The sequence below is a fragment of the Sycon ciliatum genome, unplaced genomic scaffold, assembly GCF_964019385.1.
Source record: "Sycon ciliatum unplaced genomic scaffold, ocSycCili1.1 SCAFFOLD_822, whole genome shotgun sequence".
Taxonomy (NCBI): domain Eukaryota; kingdom Metazoa; phylum Porifera; class Calcarea; order Leucosolenida; family Sycettidae; genus Sycon; species Sycon ciliatum.
Window position 1 is genome coordinate 30,051 of NW_027044792.1, and position 24,216 is coordinate 54,266.

The 24,216-nt window shown below is 52.0% G+C and overlaps 3 protein-coding genes across 3 annotated transcripts; 1 reads left to right on the forward strand and 2 right to left on the reverse strand.

The window, feature by feature from the left end:
• Positions 1-205: 205 nt before the first annotated feature.
• Positions 206-4,462, reverse strand: LOC135830614 (uncharacterized). The gene has a single exon (XM_065342847.1). The coding sequence runs from the start codon at positions 4,460-4,462 to the stop codon at positions 206-208; it is 4,257 nt and encodes a 1,418-aa protein (XP_065198919.1).
• Positions 4,463-5,845: 1,383 nt separating this feature from the next.
• Positions 5,846-7,003, reverse strand: LOC135830617 (procathepsin L-like). Its single transcript, XM_065342850.1, has one exon. It carries the CDS (start codon positions 6,957-6,959, stop codon positions 5,964-5,966), a length of 996 nt encoding a protein of 331 aa, XP_065198922.1. The 5' UTR covers positions 6,960-7,003; the 3' UTR covers positions 5,846-5,963.
• An 8,074-nt stretch (positions 7,004-15,077) lies between these two features.
• LOC135830615 (serine-rich adhesin for platelets-like) lies at positions 15,078-22,699 on the forward strand. The gene is made up of 5 exons (XM_065342848.1): positions 15,078-16,820; positions 18,264-18,462; positions 18,714-21,065; positions 21,803-21,846; positions 22,418-22,699. The coding sequence occupies exons 1-3, from the start codon at positions 15,927-15,929 to the stop codon at positions 20,852-20,854; spliced, it is 3,234 nt and encodes a 1,077-aa protein (XP_065198920.1). The 5' UTR covers positions 15,078-15,926; the 3' UTR covers positions 20,855-21,065; positions 21,803-21,846; positions 22,418-22,699.
• The last annotated feature ends 1,517 nt before the right edge of the window (positions 22,700-24,216 follow it).

Here is a 24,216-nt window from a genome sequence, read left to right on the forward strand (position 1 = left end):
TCGTAGAGTTATTCTGCAGAGGGACTTCACTGAGCAAGAATATAACAAACCACGTAAGTAACTCCAGCAAATCGTGAATAATAATTGTAAATGCATACACAATGTTATCATAAGTATTCGAACACCATAGTTCCCTTTCACCCCTCCACCTGATAACATTGGATGGGGCATACATGTAATGACATACAGCAGGGAAGACAGATGCCTAGCGATAGCGAGCAGGGGGCTGCAGAGAACCACGGGGACGTAATGAATGACCACCAACCAGATGATCAGATGGGGGGGAAATGTCCAAGCAAACCCAACCATCATCATCACCATCATCACGAGGACCATCAACGCGAACATCGCCAACATCAGGCGGGGGCACTAGAGGAACACACGGCACATCAGGAACAACCAAACCAACATCACGCTTCAAGAGCTCGACATTGACCACCTTTTCCTGACGACGACCTGACTCAGGATGCACACGGCAAATCACAACACTGGCAGGACCAATAACATGTTTAACTGACCAACCAGAATCGAACGGGGGCTGACGTTTCTGGCGACGATCAGGGTTACGCAATAGAACACGATCACCAACAACATACGGACAAGAAGGCGACTCAACAACAGGCGCAGGGGCGTGCTCTGCAACAACCGCCGTCAAATAGTCGTGAACCCGAGCAGCCTTATCACACACACCATCAACCCAAAGAGAGGACGAAAGAGTAGATGGTATACCGTCCACAAATAGAGCACGAGGCTCCCAGCCAAACATAGCACGCATGGGAGAAATCTTCAATTCACTATGCGGACGAGTACGGTAGAAGAAGAGGAGAATCTCTAGCTCGGCTAGCCAATCGGCAGCAGTATCCAACACCTTGCGAATAAGAGTGAGAATAGTACGATTGAATCTCTCGGCGCCACCCTGTGACTGAGGGTGACGGACCGCACCAGTACGAACGCAAACACCAAACACATCCAACAAAGAAGACACAATAGCATTGCGGAACTCATGACCATTGTCGCAACGCACCACACGCGGCGGACCAAACTTCAAACAGAGACGCAGAAATTCCTCTGCAACAGAGCGACCATCATGACGCCGCAAGGGTACCACCTCGACCCAACGGGAAAACATATCGACAACCACTAACACACAATGGTACTGACCGGTCTGGTTGACACCGAGCTCCAGTGTATCGATCTGGACAATGTCCCACGGCTTGACAGGAACGTCATTCTGAACAGCAGGAGCTGGTGGACCACTGCGGGGATTGGCAGCCTGGCAGGCCTGACAATTACGCACATAGGCCTGGCATAGCGAAGACATACCTGGAAAGAAACAAGACTGACACAGAGAACGCCACATAGTTTCCCAATTGCCATGACCTGTATTGGCATGAGCAGCAGTAATCAAAGCGGGAACGGTGGATTGCGGTGCAACAGGAACCAGTACCTCACCGTCGACGGGGTCACGCCAAGTGCGACACAATAGACCATCAATAACACACAACTGCTTACGAAACTTGCAGAACGACGGATCAGAAACAGAGACGTCACGAGACAAATCGCGAATAACGCTCTGGATAGCATCATCAGTAGCTTGACCAGACTTCAACACGTCAAACTCCAATGGATGTGAAAGTGTAGAAGAGGGGGCAGAAGCAGCGACATCAGCAGAAGAACACAACTTCTTAGCATGAGCAACCCACGGCTGCGGAACACGAGTCAGTACATCAGCATGATTCTCAGAACTTGGCACCCATTCCACTGTGACCGAAATACCGGATGCCTCAATCAAATCTGTAAAGATCTGCAGACGACGTTGAACCAAGACATGTTGCAAACCACTAACTCGCACCCGTTCAGTATTGCGCAACACAGCCTGGAGCCAACCAAAGACAGTCTTAGAGTCTGTCTTGAGCACAACAGAAGAGACATTCCAATCAATAGCCAGCTCGAGGCCTTTCAAGGCAGCATTCAACTCAGCAAGATTGATATGACGCCGGTCGTCCTTTTGCCGGAGCCAAGAACGATCTTCCAGGACAGAACCATCACACTCCAAAACAACACCAATAGCAACATCAGAGGCATCGCAATGAACAACAAAACCAGAACCAGTAGAGGAAGAATGCCACGTACCATGAGCAGGATCCTCTCGCACACAGCGATCGGACAGTTCCTGGAGGAACCGCTGTACTTCAGGAGAGACAGGCTTATCCCATGCGGACTGGCCAGACACGAGGCGCTTCAAGAAGCTGCAGGCCGGACGAAGCCAACAGCAGACGGGATAATGGCTGAGCGCCCGACCGCACCAACTGAAGAGTTCCCGCTTCGTAGTCGTGGGTGGAACAGACAGATCAACACCCTGACGACGGGTCCACAAGACTTCACCCGTGGCGCTAGAATGGAGCTGCAAGCCCAGAACACGGGCATCAGGCAATGGCTCTGCAGGCTTGGTCTCAAAACCAAACGCAGCAAGCTGAGAGGACACTTCGGCAGCACGGTCACGCGGCACGTGGATATCATCCACGTAGTTGTCGGCATCGACCACGTCACGCAAGACCCACTTCACTATGATGTCTAGGAACTTGGGGGCAATGGATAGACCGAACGCCATCCGTTCCATCACGTAACGCTGGCCGTCGACGAGGACAACCTGGTATGGCAGCAATGATGGTGCGACATGGACCTGTAAGTAGGCCTTGCGAATGTCCAGGAGAACGTACTCAGATGCAGGTCCAGCCTGCCGCCACTTCCGTAATTTCTCACCACAGGCAGGTGCTTCTGAGCCAGGATGTGAGATGATGCAGGCATTCAGCCTGCGATAGTCCAAGCAAGGGCGAACTGGAGTGGACGACTTGTGCTCCTGGACTTGAGCAAGGAAAGGCAGCACACACTTGGGCTGGCCATGTTGGTCCACATCATACGGCTGCAGCCAGCCGTTGTCAATCCAAGTCCGGACCTCCTGCTGGAACAGGGTCTCCTGCTCATCAGTCAGTTTCGAGCGAGAGTACTCGCCTATGCCACAGCCAACGGGCGACTGAGGCTCGCTCCCACTTTGCCATTTCCAGGTCAGCTCCCATCTCTTACGAGCAGCGTCCCAGCACACTTGGCCATCATCCGTTGCTAGGGTGACATTACCCTCGTCATCTCTGGTAACTGTCACATGCCCATATGGATGGTCATGGGTCGACCACTCGGGTGGAGCTGCAACTGGGTCAATGGTCTGCGGTTTCGTGCCAAACGTCACACCAGTGAGCACGCCATGATCATACTGGACGTCAACACCGCCCAGTGCGGAAATCAGTTCCAGGCCAATGACCAGATCTGAGCCAACGGCATGCAAATCAGGGACGACGAGAAACCGACTCGTAGTGCATGGCAGATAAACAGCATCATCGAGTCTGGACACCTGTAGCGAAACTTCACCCTGGATAGGCACACTGTTGCCGTCAATAGCCGAAATTGCCAGTTCGGACGGACGAACATCCACATTCAGGGCCTCCACCAGCTGCCGGCTCACCAGGTTGCGGCTGGCGCCGGTGTCCACGACTGCCTTAGGGCGAGCAGACTGTTCTCCCACAGCAATATCCACATGGAGACGCGGCAAAGAGCATGCATTCGCATCAGGCACACAGAGGCATGGATCAGGCGTGCGCTCAGGTGCTGCGGCCTGCACTTCAGACTCCTTTGCACGCCAGGACGTGTCAGACTGCTGGCGGGACTGGCGCCACTTCTTGTACTCCGGACAGTTTGGCTTCACGTGACCTGTCTCATCGCAGAAGAAACAGGTCAAAGCTGGCCGCCCACCACCATTGCCATGACTTCTGCTGCTGCCAGAACTCCGGTTTGCGGGACAATTGCGGGAAATATGTCCAGCCTGATTACAACGAAAACATAAAACATTCCGGCTGCGTTGGGAGCTAGCAGCCGCAGCGCCAACCGGCTCTTTCGGACGAGATGTACCCTCCGCGCTCCGCAAGCGACGGACATACTCAATACAGTCAGATACAGACTCCATGGAACAATTTATTCGCAACTGGCGTTGAAACTCCCAGGGCAAACCAGCAACGAACTGCTCGATGACTACACGGTCTTTGCCGTCACTCGCGACTTTCTGGCCAGCACCAACTAGCAGTTTCTTCAAGTCTGCAGCGTACCCCTCGACGCTCTCATCGGTCCGCAACGTGCGGGCACGAAATTTCTGGAAAGACGCAGCAGGCGTCGTACTGAATGCACTTTTCAAAGTTGCTTTCACCGCATCCGGGTCAGCTTTGTCGGTTGACGAAAGCTCGTCCCACACCAGGTAGGCCTCGTTCTCCAGAAACAACGGTAAATTGTTCATCTTGTCTGTGCTCGAACTCCACTGCTGGAGGTTCGCTAATACTAAAAACTTAGACCAGAAGGCCTCGAAATCATCGCCACTACCACGATAGGGTTTCACAAACGCCTCGATACGCCTGGACATTCTCACAGGGTTTCGGTACCACTTTGTTATCTAAACCTTCCCAGGCACTCAGTCATGCACCCCGTGCACACCGTCACACAAAAGATCACAGCCTTTTCAGATAAGGAACAAATTATGCATGGTTGAAAGGAGAGAGAAAATGAGAGAGACGCGAGAGAGAACTGGCTGCGCCAAGAAGAGCGAATGCAAAACCGCTGTCCCTGGCAAAACGTGCGCGTACAAGTGCAGCACAAACGAGACCAGCGTACTACACGCAACAAATAAGGGTAGCGGGACGCAACCTAAAACGATACCAGTCTTCCCAGAAAGGTGCGCTGCTGCGCACAGCCCGCGTATCCATGGAAAACATGGTGCAAAACAAATGCAGAAATGCAGAAGCAAAATAAATAAATAAATCAGAAATTCGAACGACAAACAGTAGTGAGCAGGACGAAGACAGAAAGATCAAAGTTGAGGAAAGAAAAGTGTTTGATCTGTCAGTGGGTGCTTGCACCCGATACGGGGTGACAGTAAACCCTGTCAGATAGTGACACATCGTAGAGTTATTCTGCAGAGGGACTTCACTGAGCAAGAATATAACAAACCACGTAAGTAACTCCAGCAAATCGTGAATAATAATTGTAAATGCATACACAATGTTATCATAAGTATTCGAACACCATAGTTCCCTTTCACCCTCATTATGCTAGGGGAGTTTTTAGACTTCTCCTTACGTCAGTCTAATACTAGTATTGAACTAGTATTGGGTTTATATATAATATCACTGCACTAGTACATGATTGTGTGCGTCCAGCCGCTTTCGTGCCACTTCCAGGGCGTCAGGGCGACGTGCAAGTTGAAGGCACCAAGTATGCACTCTGGTTGGAATTTCCCGGAGCACAGCTGTAGTACATGTATGCGTGCGCATGTATACAAGATGCAAGGCTGTCCCCACAGGATACCGCGATTCCGCAGTCGCGCAATTTTTGGCTTTCATCCGCGTTTTCGAGAGATTTTGCATAAAACCCGCTTTATTCATGGGAATGTACAAGAGAATAGTACATGGTGGTGATAATGTACTACAAAAGTCGTACCGCATACCGGTCCATGAGTTTGTACGACAAAGTTGCCCAAATTTCTCCAAGAACGTGACTACGTGTACGCGTCAAGAACTGTGTCTGTGTGTGATGACGGCCTTAAAATAGGGGTTTCACAGAGAGAGAGAGAGAGAGAGAGAGAGAGAGACCAGGGCTGATGATGTAAGATGTGTTGTCGTTGTGTTCTGACATGGTGTCAGTGTTCCAAGACTGAATTCCAACAGAGGCAAACTTCATGAATTAAAGAACCCCAAGAAGATGTACCAGCAATACCATGTACGCACGCACACAACAAAGCAACTTATCCTTGTCTTATCACTTTCTTGCAGTACCAAATACTACAATTGATGATGTGAAAAGAAAAAAATCAAAGAAGGGCCTCCAACCAGACGTTCGGAACTGTTTTACAGTTAAATACAAAGTCTTTACACGATGGGGTATGATGGGTCCGAGGCAATACCGCAGTTGTTGTTGCGGTTGCGGGACATCCTGATGTAACCGGCATCTCCAAAGACGGTGCCCCAAGAGTTCTTGACGAGCCAGTAGTCCTGGCCGTCCAACACTCCATAGCCTGCGGCCAGAACACCATGGTCAAGACGGAAACTGCTGCATGTAGGGCTGTAGTAAACACCGCTCTTGTAGAATCTGAACGTGGGGGCACTGGCATCGATGGCCACGGAAATGGGGCCTACGGTGGCGACAGCCATTTTCAGAGCAGACTCATTCTGTGGCGGGATGTTGACGTAGGAGACAGCGTGAGCCACGGCACGGTTGCGGTTGTAGGAGCAGTTTCCCTTCACGTGCTTGTAGGGATAGTCAGCCTCGGACATAATACCACCGTTGATGGCAACGTAGGTGAAAGCGTCATTCATGAGACCACCATGGCAGCCGTTGTCACCCTCCAGGGTGGAGCAGTCGACCAGGTTCTGCTCACTGAGAGAAACCAACTTGCCAGTCTTGCGGAAATGCTGACCCTCGAGAGAGCCTGTAGCAGAGAAAGACCAGCAGGATCCGCATTGTCCTTGGTCCTTGATCGGGGTGACGTAACCGTGCTTACGCCAGTCAACTTCATTAGGGAGATTTGCAGGATCCTCATTCTCAGGGAACAAGAAAACTGCACCAGGACGCTGGAATTTGCCGCCGACAAGATTCTTGGGCTGTCCCAGGCGAGTGCGAGAAAACTCTTCCTCGGTCAGATCTCCTAGCTCATTCATGGCAACAGTGAATCCGAGTTTCTTCTCGTTCGTGTCCTGGATGAGTTTTTGATTCTTACGGAACACATTACGGCGCATAAGCTCTTCCTGATGGTTTGTGTAGGATTTTCCGTAGGCAGCTTTGAAACCAATCCATTCCTGATCGTTTTCCAAGCTGACGGCATGAGCCGCAGCTGCGAAAGCAAGAACTAAGCACAACACCTTCATCTTGACTGTCAATCTACAAACAACAAAGTGAGGGTCAATGGTTGAAACTGTTCTTTTTGTTCAAGATGCCGCGTGCGCGTGCATGCATCCACTTTGATTGTATGCGCTTGCGCAGAGCGTACTGACATGAGTCAGAAAAAGCCAAATTTGGAACGTATTACATCACTTCCTTCTTCAAAAAAGTGCTTGTGACTGTCACATGATGCGACTCATCACATGATCATCGCGTGACGCGTGTACGTGTACGTAGATCTACAGGTGTGCCCGGCCTGTAGACCTACCCAGTCTGGCCAGCCAGCGCGGCGCAAGTCTTTGCAAGCGCACTCTTTTCTGGCTACACGTAGATCTACAGCCTACACTACACTACTCACTAGTCACTACATTGTACAGTAGTGTAGGCTACAGTACAGGCTGAGTAGACCTACGACTCGCATATTATGGAGCATGATCAATGCCGCGCCGCGGGCCGAGGGGAATGCCGAATGGGGGTGTTATCCTGTATACCAGTACCTGGCATACTGCCATACTGGTGCGCTGCGCGCGGTCTGACTCTGAGTGCTGTGTGAGTGTGTTATGTCGACAACTACAGTCTACACCAGGCATGACATGATTGTAGTGAACATTTTTTTTTTTTTTTTTTTTTTTTTTTTTTTACTGAATACCACAGTACCATCAGATGCTGCACAGCGGGGGCGGTGGCATATTGGATGGAAGTGGGGGCGGGGCAAAAGTAACTCCTCCGACCAAAGGTCTCGGAATCGTTGTTACTCCTGTGCGCCGATACATAGGAGAAAAGAAACATGTGCATCCAAGAGGGGAGCACTGGCTTTGCAAACGATAATGGGGAGAATTTGAGATTGGGATAGGACAAAACAATAGTAAAAGCAGTGCACCGTAGGAAGATGGAGTGAACTGATAATCGGGTTTTAAGGCTGAGCGAAGGGGATCAAAGAGGGGTAGAAGGGAGCTGGAGTGCGGTCAGTATAATTAGGCTGGTGTGTTGGCAGAGATCATAGCCTGTCTGTGGCCCACTCCCACTTGCTGCGCCGCAAGTGGTCGTTGACGTTTTTCTTGAACGTGTGCATGCCTCTGCGAGAAGGGGGAGACTGCAGAAGGGTAGGTGGGAGCTGATTCCACGTTTCGATGAGGGAGTGGGGAAATGAGCGGAGCGTGTTGTTTCTTGCCTGAGGGGGAAGGATACTGGTGAGTTGCGATGGATGATGTGTTGCAGATCTGGTTGTCGCTCGAGTAGGCATGCGGTGTTGCGGTGCGGCTGCTGATGGTGGCAGAATGGCTTTCACCATTTCCGGACCCTCCACAAAGTGCAGCTTGTACAGAAAGCAGAGCCCTGCTACGGTACGGCGAATGTCGAGGCTCGGGAGGTATGCTCCATCTCCAATTATGTGCAGGGCACGGCGCTGGATGGCAGTGAGGCGGGCCAAGGTGGTGGGGGCTGCGCTCATCCACACCAGCATGCCATACTCTAGCACAGGGCGGACAAAGCCACGGTACACGATTGCCCGGTGCTTTGGGTCTAGCACAGCCGATGCCTTACGGAGGAAGCCGAGCCGCTGGGCTCCGCGTACTGCAAGCTGTCGGATATGGCTGCGGAATGCCAGCTGCCTGTCGAAGGTGACGCCAAGAAGCTTGAGCTCCTCTACTTCTGGCACGACTGCTCCTTGGAAGCGTATTGCGTTCGGGGGGGTTGGCGAGCGGTGGTGGCTGATGGTCAATGCCTGCGACTTTGTGGGCTCGAACTTGATCCTCCACCTGCTTCCCCATGCTGCCAGTGAGTCTACTGCCTGCTGGAGGATTGCTGTCTCTTCTGGCAGTCTGAGTCGGGTGGTGATGCACTTGTAGAGAGTTGTGTCGTCGGCGTATACAGCCAGCTTCGCCCCATCAGGCAGGTGGTCTTCTGCGTCGTTGACGTACAGAAGGAAGAGGGTGGGGCCGAGGATGCTGCCCTGTGGCACGCCAGATTGGATTCGGTGGGTCGGTGAAGACTGGCCACCTATGACGACCCGGATGTGGCGGTCTGTCAGGTAACTCCGGAGCCAGGCAAGGAGGAGGCCACTTATGCCGCACCGCTCAGCCTTGTGGAGGACGCCGTTGTGCGAGACCTTGTCGAAGGCCCCGGCAATATCTACTGCGAGTACCCTGACGAGGCCTCCACTGGCAGCTGCAAGGCTCCACTCATGCTGAAGAGCAATCAGCAGATCAGAGGTTCCCAGTCCAGTGCGAAAGCCAAACTGCCTGTGAGAAAGGATGTCATTCTTCTTCAGGAAGTTGGACAGGCTGCGGTTCACGATGGACTCCATACACTTAGACATTATGGGCAGTAGTGATATCGGTCGGTAGTTTCTGGGGTTCGACTTGGGGCCTTTCTTGTGTACCGGTACGACGTTGGCAACTTTCCACATGGCAGGTTGATGACCACTGCAGAAGCACAGGGTAAACAGCTTGGATAGGGGCAGGGCCAGAGAGTCGGCACATTTTCTCAGCACTCTAGCAGGTACTGCATCAGGCCCTGTGGCTTTACTTGGGTTCAGGGCTCGGAGTGTCCGGCGTACGGTGGCTTGGCGGAAGTGGACTGTTGCAAGCGTATTTGCGGTGCGCTGGCGGACATGCGGGAACGGCCCCGACTGTTCTGCAAAGTCATCGTCTAGGCTGCACTTCTGGGCAAAGTACTTCCCGATGACGTTAGCCTTGTCGTGGCTTTTGGTGCATTCCATGCCATCGGGGTCAACCAGGACTGGGATGGAGCTGTCCCGGCCATGCCCTCCAACTCGTTTAATCACGCTCCACCACTCTCTGTCCTGCAGGCTGCCCGTCCGGAGCCGTTGCTTGACATGGTCGAGATGTCTGGCTTTGGCTCTTGCTAGACATCTTGTTGAGTCAAGGGATGCTAGCTTGTACGTACACTGGAGCGCTCCATTTCTGGGGTCATCGCGGAATTTCCGCCAGGCATTGCGCTTTCTGTCAACTGCTGCAGAGCATTCTGGCGTCCACCAGATTGGGTCCTGCGGTCTGGTCTTGAAGACCTTGGATGGTATAAAGCGTTGCATTCCCTCAGTGATTCGCATGGTCAGAAGCTCACATGATATGTTAGGGTCGTCGCCGATTATTGTGTCCCAGTCAGTAGTCCGGAGGAAGGCAGAGAGGCGGGGCCAGTCAGCCCGCTGGTATCGCCATACTGTACGAGTGGTGGGTTGGTCTACGGATGCAGTGAGCTGGAAGTCGGCTATGACAACAGCATGGTCTGATCTGCCAAGAGGTGGTTGGGTGGTGGTAGACACGGCTCCAGGCACATCTGACATGACGAGGTCAAGGATGTTTTCTCCACGAGTGGCTGAGGTGACGTGTTGTCGGAGACCATGTACACAGCACATGTCTTCTGCAGCTTCTCCAGCAGCCGAGGTGCGTGGACTTCCAAGCCATTCCCGGTTGTGGGCATTGAAGTCCCCTGCCACAATAATGTGTGAGCAGGACTGCCGGGCTTTGTCGATGTCAGATTCCAGCTGGGTGAAGATACTGCAGTCGCTGTCTGCACTCGTCCCAGGTCTGTAGGCAGCACAGATGCCAAATTTCATGCCTGACGGTGCAGCAACACTAATCCAAAGAGTTTCACACTCAGAGTTGATGTCCAGTTGTTTGTACGCCATCCCTTCTTTCAGCCATATGGCGACTCCGCCGCCTTGCGCTGTCCGGTCTCGACGTATTGGGGGGTAATAGCCAGGGATTGAGACTTCCGCAACTGAAGCCTTGTCGGGCGATAGTTTGGTCTCGGTGACGACAGCGATGTCTACATGCAGGCTTTTCAGAGTATGCTGAAGCTCATCCATTTTGTTGTAAATGCTGAATGCATTCGTGAGCAGAAGACGGAGTGAGGGGGCCTTAGTTTTCATTGTGACCGTTGGCGTTGTTTGGGTTGGTGCATGGCCTACATTGGGTGGTGGGCTCGTGGGTCTGTGTATCCTGCTGGGGTGGCTGCGCACCATGCTGGTCAGCTCGCTTTGCATCCTGCGGCAGCGAATCTGGTGACCGTTCTGCAGAGGAACGTTTGTGGCTGTGAAGGGGGGTTACAGGTGTGCCGGCAGCGGCAGCGGACAGGCCACGACTCGCGCTCAGGAAGTCGTTAATTGTGGCGCCAATCCCAAGTTGCTGTTGCTCTTGATCATGCTGCTGTGCTTCCAACTGGTTGGTGCTACTGTTGCTACTGCTGCTGCGGCGACTGCTGGTGCTGCTGCGGTGACCACTGGTGCTGCTGCGGCGACTGCTGGTGCTGGTGCTGCTGCTGCTGCTGGTGTTGTTGTTGGCGTTGTTGCTGCTGCTGCTGTTGTTGTGCTTGTTGTGGCTGCTGCTCTTGCTGCTGCTGATGCTTTTGGCCGCGACTGACTGGGTGCTCGACATACAGTTTTACACGTAGATCTAGTTCCTTCAAGGCTTCATCATTTTGCGAGAACTGTGGCAATATGCCCAGTGAGAAGGCAGATTTTGCCTGTGCTTCTGGTGCTCACCATTTTCGTCATGCCTCCCCTTGCAGTACTCTCTTTGTTTCTCTCCTTATGTATACAATAAATGAGGAGGCCGAGGGTTTATGACCAATAAAAACTATTATAAAAACCCAGGTCCCCTGAGGTTTTATAATTAGTTTTTATTGGTCATAAACCCAAGGCCGGAGCATTTATTGTATTTAGAATCAACCAGTAAAAACTCCTACTCAATCTCCAACAACAAAATTAGTGGACAGCTGTTATTTGTGTTGCTATGACAACTCGTGTGCTGGACGAGTATTTGTTGTCATTGGTTCAATTCATTTCTTTTACTCTTCATAGGCTATCAGATCATTTTCTTTATTCGGTCTATTTATAACCAGTATCTATAATGAGAGTGTGGTCTGTCTCCATGGTTACCAGTGTTCATTTCATAACTATAGCCACTTCTCCTTGTTAGACCTTATCTGGAAGGCCCATTCTTGCATATTCCAACAGCAGCCAAGGAAGCTAGCTCTCTTGGGCTATGATCGTTTGGTCGGACCCAGATCCAGATCCAAATCTCAGATCCGTCGGATCCTTCAGAATCAACCGACACTTTTTTGCGGACCTTGGCTGTTGCCATGTTGATGAAGTAAAAAATGGCGCTGACAGTGACAGGTCACCCAAAAAAGGCACAAGTCGTACTGATCGCCCGCGTCATACGAAAAGTCAACAAAAGTCCCGTGTCACATTTGGATCCGATGGATCCAGTCAACCCTGCTCCCGGGGCAGGGTTGCTCGGATCCAAATCCGAAGGATCTGGATCCGGATTCGACCAATCGATCATTGCAGATCCAGTGGATCCGATGGATCTGGATCCGGATCCGACCAAACGATCACGGCCTTGGGGCATGTTCGATTGGTAGGATCGGGATCCCGATCCACCGGATCCACTGGATTCGCACCCTTTCGATTGGTCGGATCCGGATCCGGATCCTTCGGATTTGGATCCGGTCAACCCTCCTCGGGGAGCAGGGTTGACCGGATCCAACGGATCCAAATGTGATCTTTGTGCGTATATGGAGGGTAAAAATCATTTTTGTACACATTGTGGTACGCACACGTGGATGGAGATAGAGCTTGTTGACTTTTTGTACGACGCACGGGATGAGTACGACGTTCACCCTTTTGGGTGCCTTGTGAGAGCCATTTTCAACATGGCAACAGTCAAGGTCCAAAATAAAGTGTTCAGTTGAATCTGAAGGATCCGAGGGATCTGAGATCTGGATCCCGATCCCGATCCTTACCAATCGAACATGCCCTTGGTTATGCGGACTGGGTCCACTCATAAAAAGCTGTTTTATGAACTGTTTTATTATCGCTGGCTACAAGCGAGGGTCCCTGGTTCGAGTCCTGGTGGTGACAGTCAATTTTTTCTTCAGACTTTTCCCGTTTGTCTCTTTCCCTCAAACCAGTTAATATTTTATGACTTGGGGCTCCCCGCGTGCTAGTTTGTACGTGAAGTGTGTGGGTTACAGTGAGGGCTGCGTCCCACCCGCCTGTGTGGATTCACAGGAAGTGTGAGTTACGAAGTCTGAAGAAAATGTTGAACGGCCTCTGCTGGGATGACGACTACACCATAGCTCAGTGGTTAGAGCATCGCTGGCTACAAGCGAGGGTCCCTGGTTCGAGTCCTGGTGGTGACAGTCAATTTTTTCTTCAGACTTTTCCCGTTTGTCTCTTTCCCTCAAACCAGTTAATGTTTTATTATTATTATTATTATTAAATTTTTGATAGGGCACGAACTGTTTTTATTGGATAAGATATGATTATGTTGAATAAACGAGGTTTGTGTCAATAGGAGATTGACTTGGAGTTTTTACGAGTTGATTCTAATAATTAATATTATTCAGTTCGCCGTGGTTGGCTACCACCCGACTTCTCATATAATATTGGCAGTCTTCTGACGAGCCAGGAGGTGTTGAATTAATAATAATAATAATAAGTAAAATAAAAGAAACAAACAAACTAGCTGACTCAGTACAGTGGTCCCTCTCTAATCCGGCACCATTTGTGCTACGGAAATTCTGCTGGATTAGGGAGGGTGCTCAGCTGGGATGATTAACCTTGAAATCTGATTTTCTGCTACAATGTACATGAAAAGGACGTTTTGGTTACCGAAAGTTATCACATCGGCTGGTTTATAAAGTGCCGGATTAAAGAGGGACGCCTGTACGTGATGCAAGAGATGAGATCCTGGATCATAGACTGAGTAGATTCTCCACAACAACAGATTTTCAATCGCTACCATGCGGTATTGTCGACATGACACGCCACGACTCGGGAGTAGATCCACGACGTAGACGAGTGTGGTTCAGACTTTGTGCTGTGTTTCTGGCTGTACAATCATACCACCCCTTTTGTAGGACAGTCGGCTAGTCATTCAGTGACCGGTAATCACTGATATGATGGTACATGTAATGATACTAATGACTGTAGTAATGTGCCTGCAACGAAGCGCAACTACGTATAACTACAGTAAAACCTGTCAAGGCGACCACTCGGATAATGCGACCACCTGTCCCAGATGACCACTGCAGCCAGGACCAAGGGATGCTATTTCCAGTCAAATGACCCTGGATATAAAGGAGACCACCTGGTTACAGAGGCCGCACTTTGAAGGTCCCTTGGCCTTGAGCAGTCGTCTTAGACAGGTAGTTAATTCACTCTACTTGTTCAATGTCAATGGTCGTGCACTTCTTTACTTTTTGCAGACTACTACAGTGGATATCGGCTATAAAGTCATCGGACATAGTGATAAACCGGCTATATTGATACAAAATGAAAATATCAAAAGCAAAACCAGAAAAAGCCAGTCAAATTATCATTATAACCAATATATCGTATATAGCGATAAATCGGCTATAAGGACACAGAATCACCATTCAAAACACCTCTTTGTGCAGAAAAATTATCGTCTATAGTGATAGCAACGCACGAGTGTGAGGCATTGATATCTCGACTTGGAGCCACATGTGTGTTGTCATAGGGTATTCTGGTCTGGTGCTTCCTGGATGATGCCTTTGGGACAAGAAGTTCAACACTCTAGACTGGAGAAGGTGCAGTAGCATCAAGAGTACATAACCCCCCTACTTGGTAGCATCCATCACGTATCAGTACGCTACATTACTCATTAGCGCGATCGAGTACCCACACGTGTATAATGTGTATGTATGACGCGCGCAGTTGAAAATCGCCTGTAGTGATATACCGGTTACTAGTATAGTGATAAAATGTGAAAAATCAGAAGGGCACGTTATAACCAATATCTACTGTACATGTACTAGGTAGAAACTACAATAAGTCATGTCATTAATTGTATAAGTGGCTGTCGTGGTACTTGTTGGGTCCTCATCTTCCGGATCTCCGGCATGGCAGGTCTGACACAGTGCCGGTGACAAATGAAGTGCTTCAACTCAACTCTGTTTTGAGATTCTCGTACATAAGTCATAATAGTCCTCTAATACATACATGTAGATGTAGATCTCAAATCGTGTGCATGTATTTGTTGTAGATCTACGGCTGTAGTGGCATGGGTAGACTAGTAGTAGTACATTTTTGTAGCTAGCTGCTTGTCAATGTCAGCTTGATGTTTGATCATGTACGTGTGTATGCATGTGTCCTGGCCTAGCTAGCTAGACGCGCGGCGTGCACGCGTGCTCGGTTCACCGGACCGATCGACTTTGTTCACGCTGCTGGCAAGATCGAAATGTCCGTCATCTCCCGCATTACGATTAGCTGGACATGTTCATTATGTAACAAGAAGCTAGTTACACGGTACATGAGTACTTGTTTGTTTTCTCCGCGTTTCCGTAGTCTTTCTTCCGAGTTCTGTCGACTTCCCAGTTGTGAGCCAGGGTCTCTAGTTTGCCCAGCGCTGCTGCGAATTCCGGAGTCCACATAATCATTCCCTCGTAGGACACCATCGCTGAGCGGATCGCAGAATAGAGCACGGCTACGCGCGTCGGCTGGCGAAAGACGTGGCATCGCGAGCTCCGCTGCTTCTGGATACGGACGTTGGGCCGGAGTTGCGATGCGGACATGACACATGGCATTGCCGGGGTTGAAGGCGTCTCGCACGACGCGATGCGAGCGTGACGGAGTGGGTGTCGACTCTGCTGTACTGCGCCAGTGACCGTCGGATCCGCACACTGAGTCAAAGTGCGTGCCTGCCACACCTCCAGTAGCACCTTCTATACGACTGTCAGAGTACTCAGACCAATGCATCTTTATTATTATTATTATTACTGCTGAGGAGGTCCTGTTTTGTTTACCCACTGTACCCTACACAAACTGTACGAAAGACTATGGTTTGGCTGGACCAATCCAACACTGCTTTCGGCGGTCCAGGTACTGATCGTCTTAGAACAGCTTGGCTGATGGATCTGTACCTATGCCGGAATGTGATCGTCCGCTTCTAGCCACCTGAAGAATGAGTAAATGTCGCGAACACGAGGGACTACGCCGTACTGACGGCTACGGAGCATTCGGTGTCGCGTACACTAGGTCCACGAACCCCGATGGTAGCAATGGTGCGGCCGACGATCCCGCAACAAGCCGCAGGGAAGCCAGCGCTGACGGCAACACCACCAGCAGCGTACATGTTCACACAACCACTTCTGCCGTCTCTGAACCTACCTCCGCTGTCGCTAGCAGCGTGGTCCCAACCAGCGCAGACTCTGCCACTAGCAGCAGCAGCAGCAGCAGCAAGTCCAATACATTGTGTTCTTTAACTGCCGTCTCTGCAACGACTGCCGCTGCAGCCACGTCGCCCGCATCACCACGGCAACAACACCCGTCTCCATCCGGCGAGACGGCGCATGCTGCGGCAACATCAGTGCACACTTATCCGCACACCGGCAGGGTGCTCTGGTCGCGCGACGCGACAACATCCCGTAAATCCTTCCCACCGGCGTCATCGTCATCATCATCACTGTTTCCGGCACCTGTAAGCCGTCTCACAAAGCAAAGAACACCCGGATTGTCAGTGGCGGCTACATCAGCAGTAAGTAAACACACAGCGGGCTCATCACTCGTTGACGACCCGTCAGCACCCACACCAACACGTCTGAGCGACCACGACGACGACGACGGCCAGGCTGGGAAACGCGGGCATGTGGACAGACGGAAACGCGGCGTCGGCTTTGTGCGCTCCACCATGTTGTCGGCGTCGAGGATCTTTAGCCGCGGCAAGGGCCGCTTCAAGACCTGGTCGCACGGGGAACGTGACGTCGCCACAAAAACGGACGCCGCCGGAGCGAGCGCTACCTCTCCGACCAGAGCGGGCGGTGGTAGTCGGTCGAAAGAGCGTCCCCGCCAGCGCAAGGTCTGTACATAGCTTGTCAGGTAGTTAGTCGATCGGTTATATGTAAGGATTGTCCGCAGCGTTCAGATCTAGGTAACCCTGGTTAGTAGATAACCCGGGGGGGCCGGGGGGGGGGGGGGGGGTTCAGATTTTTTTGTCTTATAACGAGTACTATCTACCACAGTCACACGTCGCTTAACCGCACACGTCCCGTTTCCACAAAAATATCCGGGTAGGCGATGGAACCGGAGAACTGAACCGTGACTGGTTATGTTGGATGGAACACGTACGTCTGCTGTAAATCTACATCATAATACAACAGTAACCACCTTTTTTTCTTCCGGATGGAGAGGGAACCGGATAAAGGAGGACCGGATAAGCGAGGTCTGACTGTATCCGATATCCGGACGTGAATGTATGCGTTTCAGGCGTCAGGGGATTTTTGATCGTTGTCAACTGTAGATGTTTGTCTTGTGACCGATGACGTACCAACGAGGGTAGACCTGTACTTAGCTTGTCAGCTGGTTAGTCGATCGATCGTATGTACGGCTTGGCCGCAATTATGTGTATGTAGGTACTTGGAAACACACCATGTACCACCATGTACCACCATGTACCATGTATACGTCCGTCGCAAGAGAAGCACGCAAACCTGCAAATGCACTGGATGTGCACCCACAGATTTTCTCTTATAGCAACGGCAGCGAACAAGATCTGAATGAGACAGATCAAGACTTGCGCCAGATAACTGTCTAATTCACATAACTGGCGAAGCCATGTGAATCGACCACTTATGCACACCTGGTCCACACCACACGGAGTACATCGGCATAAAACGGCCAAGACAGTTACCTATGGAAACACACACACGCACACACATACGCATTGTGTGTGCACCGTCATTACATTTTGTGTGTGCCCGTGCGCACGTGACTTTGAAATTCTACCACCAACGGTGCCGTGTTAGTGCTGTAGAATTCATCGGTCAGTCAGCGTTTTGGTCGTTATCTGTAGCCGTGTTGAATGTGCTATGTGCACTGCATGTGCAGCAGACATTGTTCTTGGAGATGTGTAGATGTGGGCGGGCAGGCGTGCCTACGTGTAGTGCCGTGTCGAACACTAGGAACGGGTAGAGTAGTTCATGGTTGGAGGAAGGGAGGGGAAGGGACGCCCAAACGTGTCATTCGCCTCAGTATTTTCTGTCTTTCCATCACTCACTCACCTATGGAAAGAGGAAACGTCTGGATTTTATAATAGAGCTGTTGTAATGAAATCTTGGTGAAAGCACTACTTTCAGATGTGTCTTATTTTTCGGAGTGTTTGCCCTTACCGCACCCATTTCTGGTCATTGATGGTTGTTTGTTGTGGGTGCTGTTGCTTCTTCTGCTTCTGCTGCTGCTGCTGCCGCCGCTGCTGCTGTTGCTGCCGCTGCTGCCGCCGCTGCTGCTGCTGCTGCTGCTGCAGGGTGTACATTACGAAGGCGCTCTTCGCTTCTACTACACATCGCCATCAGGACAAGAGACGGCTAAAGTTGTACGGGTTCAGAACACCACATCGGCACTGGATCTGGTGCCACTGCTGCTACCCAAGTTCTCGACCTGCATCGACGAACGTCTGAGAAGCCATCCTGGCCACTTCTACCTCGCCATTGTCGATCGTCACGGTACGCCGACGCTTTTATTACTATTTGTCCACCTCTGGCAGGAATATGGCAAGCAGTGGGTTTTGACAGAAATGTGCTGTACATTATTCGGAGTATAAGCCGCACTTTAATAAACACCAGTAGTTCACCCCGGTTGTGGTTGTGATGCTGATGCTAATGATGATGATGTGTGTATGCATGTATGTGTGTGTGTGTGTGTGTTTGTGTATGCGTGTGTGTACGTGCATCCGCTTGCCCAAACTCTATTGCAGGGGAGCATCGTCTTGAGGACGACGAGTACCCGCTGCAGATCTCGTTCCGCTCGGCAGCCGACGCCCCGCACCGCTATTTGCTACGGCAGACAGACCCTGTAGAATGTACTGCTGCCACTGCTAGTGCTGCTGCTAGTTGTGCTGCTAGTGCTGGTGGTGCTGCTAGTGCTGCTGGTGGTGGTGGTGGTGGTGCTGCTGGTGACCACCTTGACCGCCTATCATCTGCTACTGCTCTCAGTACGGTCGGTAGCGACAGCACTGCATCTCTCCCGACCACAGCGGCGACTACAACAACTCTCGTGGCATCGTCGGCAATTGCCTCTAACGTTGTGACAGCAGCGTTGACGACAACCTCGCAAGATTCCCTTGACACGGACAGCACCTTGTTCACCAGTAGCGGTGAAGGTGTACTCGTACCCAGACCTAGCACGACGACGACGTCGGCAGCCCTAGCCCAGCACCGCCAGTCGCTGTCAGTAGAACGTGAGCAGGTTGCCGCGACGATGAGCACCTTGTCCGTCATGCCCTCGTCGCTGCCGCTCTCCGGTAGCCCGGTGGGCCATCGTCCGCTTAGCCTCAGCCAGTCCAGCATCAATGCGGACTCTGTGTCGGATAGCAGTAGTAGCGTGGATCACCATGCTGGTATCATGCCCGGCGACAATGCTGGTGGCGCGTACACCGGCACCGCGGGGACAAGCATGCATTCGCCCAGCCACGCCACCAGCACCAGCACCACCACGCCGCGCCGTCTCATACAGACGCTACGACGCAACATGCGCCGCCAGAGCAGTGCCGGCAACCGGCGCAGTTGGCATGGCGACGAGGAGCGTCGTCGTAGCAGCGCGTCGGCCGTGAACTCCATGCGGGTGTACACCGGGCCGGGCCTGCAAGAGCAGAGCGCTTCGGATTACAAGACGGTGTTCGCCTCCGACGACACGGTGGCCAGAGATGTGATTGAGTCGGTGCTGCAGCGCCTGTTCATCTACGATCAGAGCTGTGACGACTTTGTGCTGTACGAGACCATCGGAGCGCTGGAATGGTACCATTGCGTGTCCGGCGATGTCATAGAATACAACGATGGCGTCGCCGACTGGGCTAACGTGGCGCAGCGCTTCACGCCGCGCTACTCTCGGCTGGTGGCGCCCAACGAGTACCCGCAGGTGCTGATGCGCCTCTGGCAGGTGGACATGGGCTCGGAGCGGCGCATGTACGTACACCGTCGCAACGCCGTGCCGCAGTACCGGCTCTCGTCGGGCACTCCGTCGCGCAGCTCGTCCCCCCAGGCTCAGCAGCAGCCAGCAGAGGACAGTGGTCGGGCGGTGACGCCGCAGCTGACGTACGTACAGCGCTTCTGCGACTCTCCGTCCAAGCTGCAGTTCACGGGTGTGTACACGGACAACCTCTGCACTCCGTTCCTCGTCACACTGTCGTGCTCCCAACCGGAGAAGAACCTCCTCGTGTACCCGCTGATCGACAAGGTAACGTCCATTGGTCAGCTATCGACCGGCACCAGTGTGAGTATAGCGCTGGCTGGGTATGATCTGCTGCCTCTACACTGTACGATACGCTGTACGGAGGTCAGTAGGAACAGTAGTAGTTCGCTGAACGCCGCCAAGATGCAGGACCGGCGCGATATCTTCTCTCTGGACGCGGCCAAGGAGGCTCACGTGGCAGTGAACGGTGCACCGGTGTCCGGTATGCTGGTGTTGCGCGATGGAGATCTACTGCACCTGGCCACGTCTCACGTCTTCGTCTTCCGTGACCCGTCACAGCCGCTGTCGCTGAGCAACGGCTGGAAGTGGTTGCCGCAGCCGGACTTCACCTCAGCTGCCGGCACTCTGTCCACCACGACCGACATAACCAGTAGCTCTATGCAGACTGCATCGTTGGCCGATGACCCGTCCTTGCAAACCAGCGAGGCGACATCATCAACATCATCGTCGCGACGTTCGGCACGAGTCATCACGACATCATCATCATCAGCATCGTCGCGCAAGTCGGTCAGCATGTCGACGGTGTCCATCGGTTCTGACCCACAGCAGCAGCAGGGTGGTGGTAGCACACCGTCCGACAGTCTGACTCGCACTATGCCTCTAGTGTTTAGCGGCATCCAACAGAAGAAGATGTCTTTGTGCAGTTGACGCTGACTACTGCAGACGTTAGCTCACTACCTAATCCCTTATCTCCATCCGCAGCCATTATCCTGGCACTAGTGAGGTTCAACCCAGCGACAACGGCAGCAGAGCAGGATGCAGTAGCGGCGAGCGGCAAGTCTTCTCTGTCCACGGCGAGAAAGCAGTACCTGAAGCGTTTCTAGGCAAGGCGTGTGAAGCGCTGCAGGGCGTAGTGTGGGTGAGTGAACTCAGTAGTCGATGTAGCGGCACCGACATGTGTGTGTGGGGTGGTCTGTCTGTCCGTTCGTCCATCTGTCTGCCCATCCGTCTGTCTGTCTGTGCATGCGTGCGTTCGTGTGCATGTGTGTACATGTATGTGTATGTATGTTATGTGTATGTGAATGTGTATGTGTGTGTGTATTTGGTTAGGAGGAGGGTGCGCTTGTTTCTGTATGTTTGTATGTGCACATGCATGCTCATGGAATGTAGGTGCACAAAATGATAATTTTGCTGAAAGTAACTTTTATACGATGTATATGTACTTCGATGTACGTGTACGTGCCACGGCTGTTCTCACCGCCGATTTTCCATCGCTTCCACTGGACTACTTTGGGACTACTTGCTGGCGGTTTCCAGTCACCACCGCATGCTTGTGTGCGCGCGCACCTGCGAGTGCCTGCATGTGTGCTCTGGACCATGTGCTTTGTGTGTGTGTGTGTGTGTGTGTGCGGTGGGGGCCATATTTGGGTTTGTTCGGATGGGGGGCCATACGCGGGTGTTTGTTCCCTCGGGACCATAATGTGTGTGTTTGTATGTATATGTGTATGTATATGTGTATGTGCGTGGGTTTGTATGTGTATGTGTATGTGTATGTGTATGTGCGTGTATGTGTATGTGTGTGTATGTGTATGTGTATGTGTATGTGCGTGTGTGTGTGTGCCCGTGGGCATGTTTTCTGGTTGCCTTCTTTCCCAGCAAACAGCAGCGATATTGGACGACCACAAGGCACATCTGACACTGTGAGTGTGTAATCAATGGGCTGTCTGTGTTCGTAGCAGTAAAACTCCAGTAATCCGGGCAGGTTGAGACCGAGCACTTCGCGTACCTAGGAATAGGCCAACCAATAGTGTTTGGGGCCGTCTTTCGTCGAAGTGTGAAAGCCAACTTTTTTACTTCTGAAGTAGATTGATCATAAAGGTGCTCAGTAGATGGACGTGCCCGGATTAGGGACGTCCAGATTAGGGGAGGTAGACTCCGGATTGTTTTGAGGTAGCGGTGTGTGTTGATTTGCTACTCGTGTGTGTGTGTGTGTTCGTGAAAAAAATGAAAAAGACCAAAAAGTAGGGATTCACTGGCCAGAAAACGCCACTTCATAGCTGTGTGGCGTAGACCAGGCTGAATAGTGGCGGTCAATTCTTAAGCCTTGCAAGCTGTTGAATGGTGCAATCCCAGCATAAGCTGCTATGGCTTCTGCTGTAGCATCGCTTTCATTGCCTCCGGCGATGGGCGTCAAATGGTCAAATGGTGTGTGTGTGTTTGTGCATTGGTGCGTGTGCGTGTGTATGCGTGTGTGTGTTCACCTTGGTTCAGTGACACTGACCCCATGCACTTGCTCAACACCATGTCACATGACCTGCAAGAGCTGAGCGCGTGGATGGCCAACGTTCTGGAGATAGCAAACTGCGCACGCAGGCTGCTGCGCAATCTTGGCGTCAACCCGGCGTCTGCGTCCGCAAACGCTTCACTGTCCTCTCTCAGCGGTGCACAGCACTGGACTCTGCCGAAGCTACACTCGATCAAGAGCTATCTGAGTCACTGACGGCACTGCAGGATATTGTGATCTACGCGTTTCAGCAGGTCCTTTATCCTGTCACAAAGGTGAGTACAGTCGACCCCACTTATAATGAACTCGCATACAACAAATTTCTTGATATAGCGAACCGTTGTCCATGTCCCAGTTTGAACCACAGTGTAGTGCATTTCTGATATAACAAACTTTGGCTATAAAGAACTAATTCCTCTGCACAATGGTGTTCGTTATATCAGCAGTCTACTGCACCTGTAACAGTTCTATTCATGGCCCAAAGAAATCCCACCCATGCACCCAAAGCAGCGCCGGCGCTCGTGCTGTCCCTGCGGCCCTCAGATGGTTTCTTGGACCTTGCATGGAAATGCGGCGCGAGGTTACTTTGACCCGCGGGTCGGATTCCTTTAGCCACTGCTGTATATCTTGCTTGATAGCGACAAGACTACGTATCTCCCAAGAGGATGCTACCCCAGTTTAGGAGGCCTGCGACGGCAGAACTTCACATCGCGTGACAAACCCGCACACGGCTTTTGCACCCAGTGCATGATAGATACACTGCTTTGGGTGCCACTCTCCGGTCGTCACGTTGCACGGTTCGGTAGTGTAACCTACTGAACCATATCATGTGATGTAAAGTTCTGCCGCTGTCGCAGCACTCGATAGACGTTGCACAGGCCATAGTTGTACACTCACGTGTGTGCATGTGTTCTCACTAGCCTATTCGTGTGTGTGTGTGTGTGCGTTTTGCTCGTCAGCTTCTGTACATGGTGTTGCCGGCAGTACTGGACGAGAATCCGTTTGAGTTCATGCACCGCGGGACGGGCGATTCCGGCGATCAGAAAGCCACCAGCATCAGTGGTAGCAAGAGTCATGGCCATGGCTTCACGGCCAGCCACTCCACTTCATCGGACAGCGGTCTGGGACGCAGCGTCAGCGGCAGTGACCATAGCAGCATGTCCGATATCGACTCCACCTCGCCCACTGGCAAGCGCGGCAGTGGTGCTAGTGCTGGTGCTGGCGGTGGAGATTGTGGAAGTGATGGCGGCGGGAATGACTCTAAGCACAACGATGGCCGGAGCACCACCACGTCTGCTGCTCACAAAGACAGTCAAGTCAAGCGGTTGACTGACATCCTCCAGGTGAGTTGGAGAATCTCTCTTGGAAATCTTTCTTTTCTCATGATAATGACTTGATGTGGCCGATAAGAGAGAAGAAGTACGAATATGGGGATTGGGTAAAGACTCTTTTTGTAAAAGAGATATGACAATTAGCTCTCTTTTAGTGTTGATGCTGCTGCTGCTGTTTGTGTTGCTGTTGGTGCTGCTGCTGCTGCTGTTGGTGCTGCTACTGTTGCTGTTGCTGCTGCTGTTGCTGTTGGTGGTGGTGGTGCTGCTGCTGCTGGTGCAACTGGTGCTGGTGCTGGTGCAGCTGCTGGTGCTGCTGCTACTGGTGCGGCTGCTGCTGGTGCTGGTGCAGCTGCTGGTGCTGCTGCTGGTGCGGCTGCTGTTGGTGTTGCTGCTGCTGCTGCTGCTGCTGTTGGTGCTGGTGTGCTGGTACTGCTGCTGCTGGTGTTGGTGTGGCT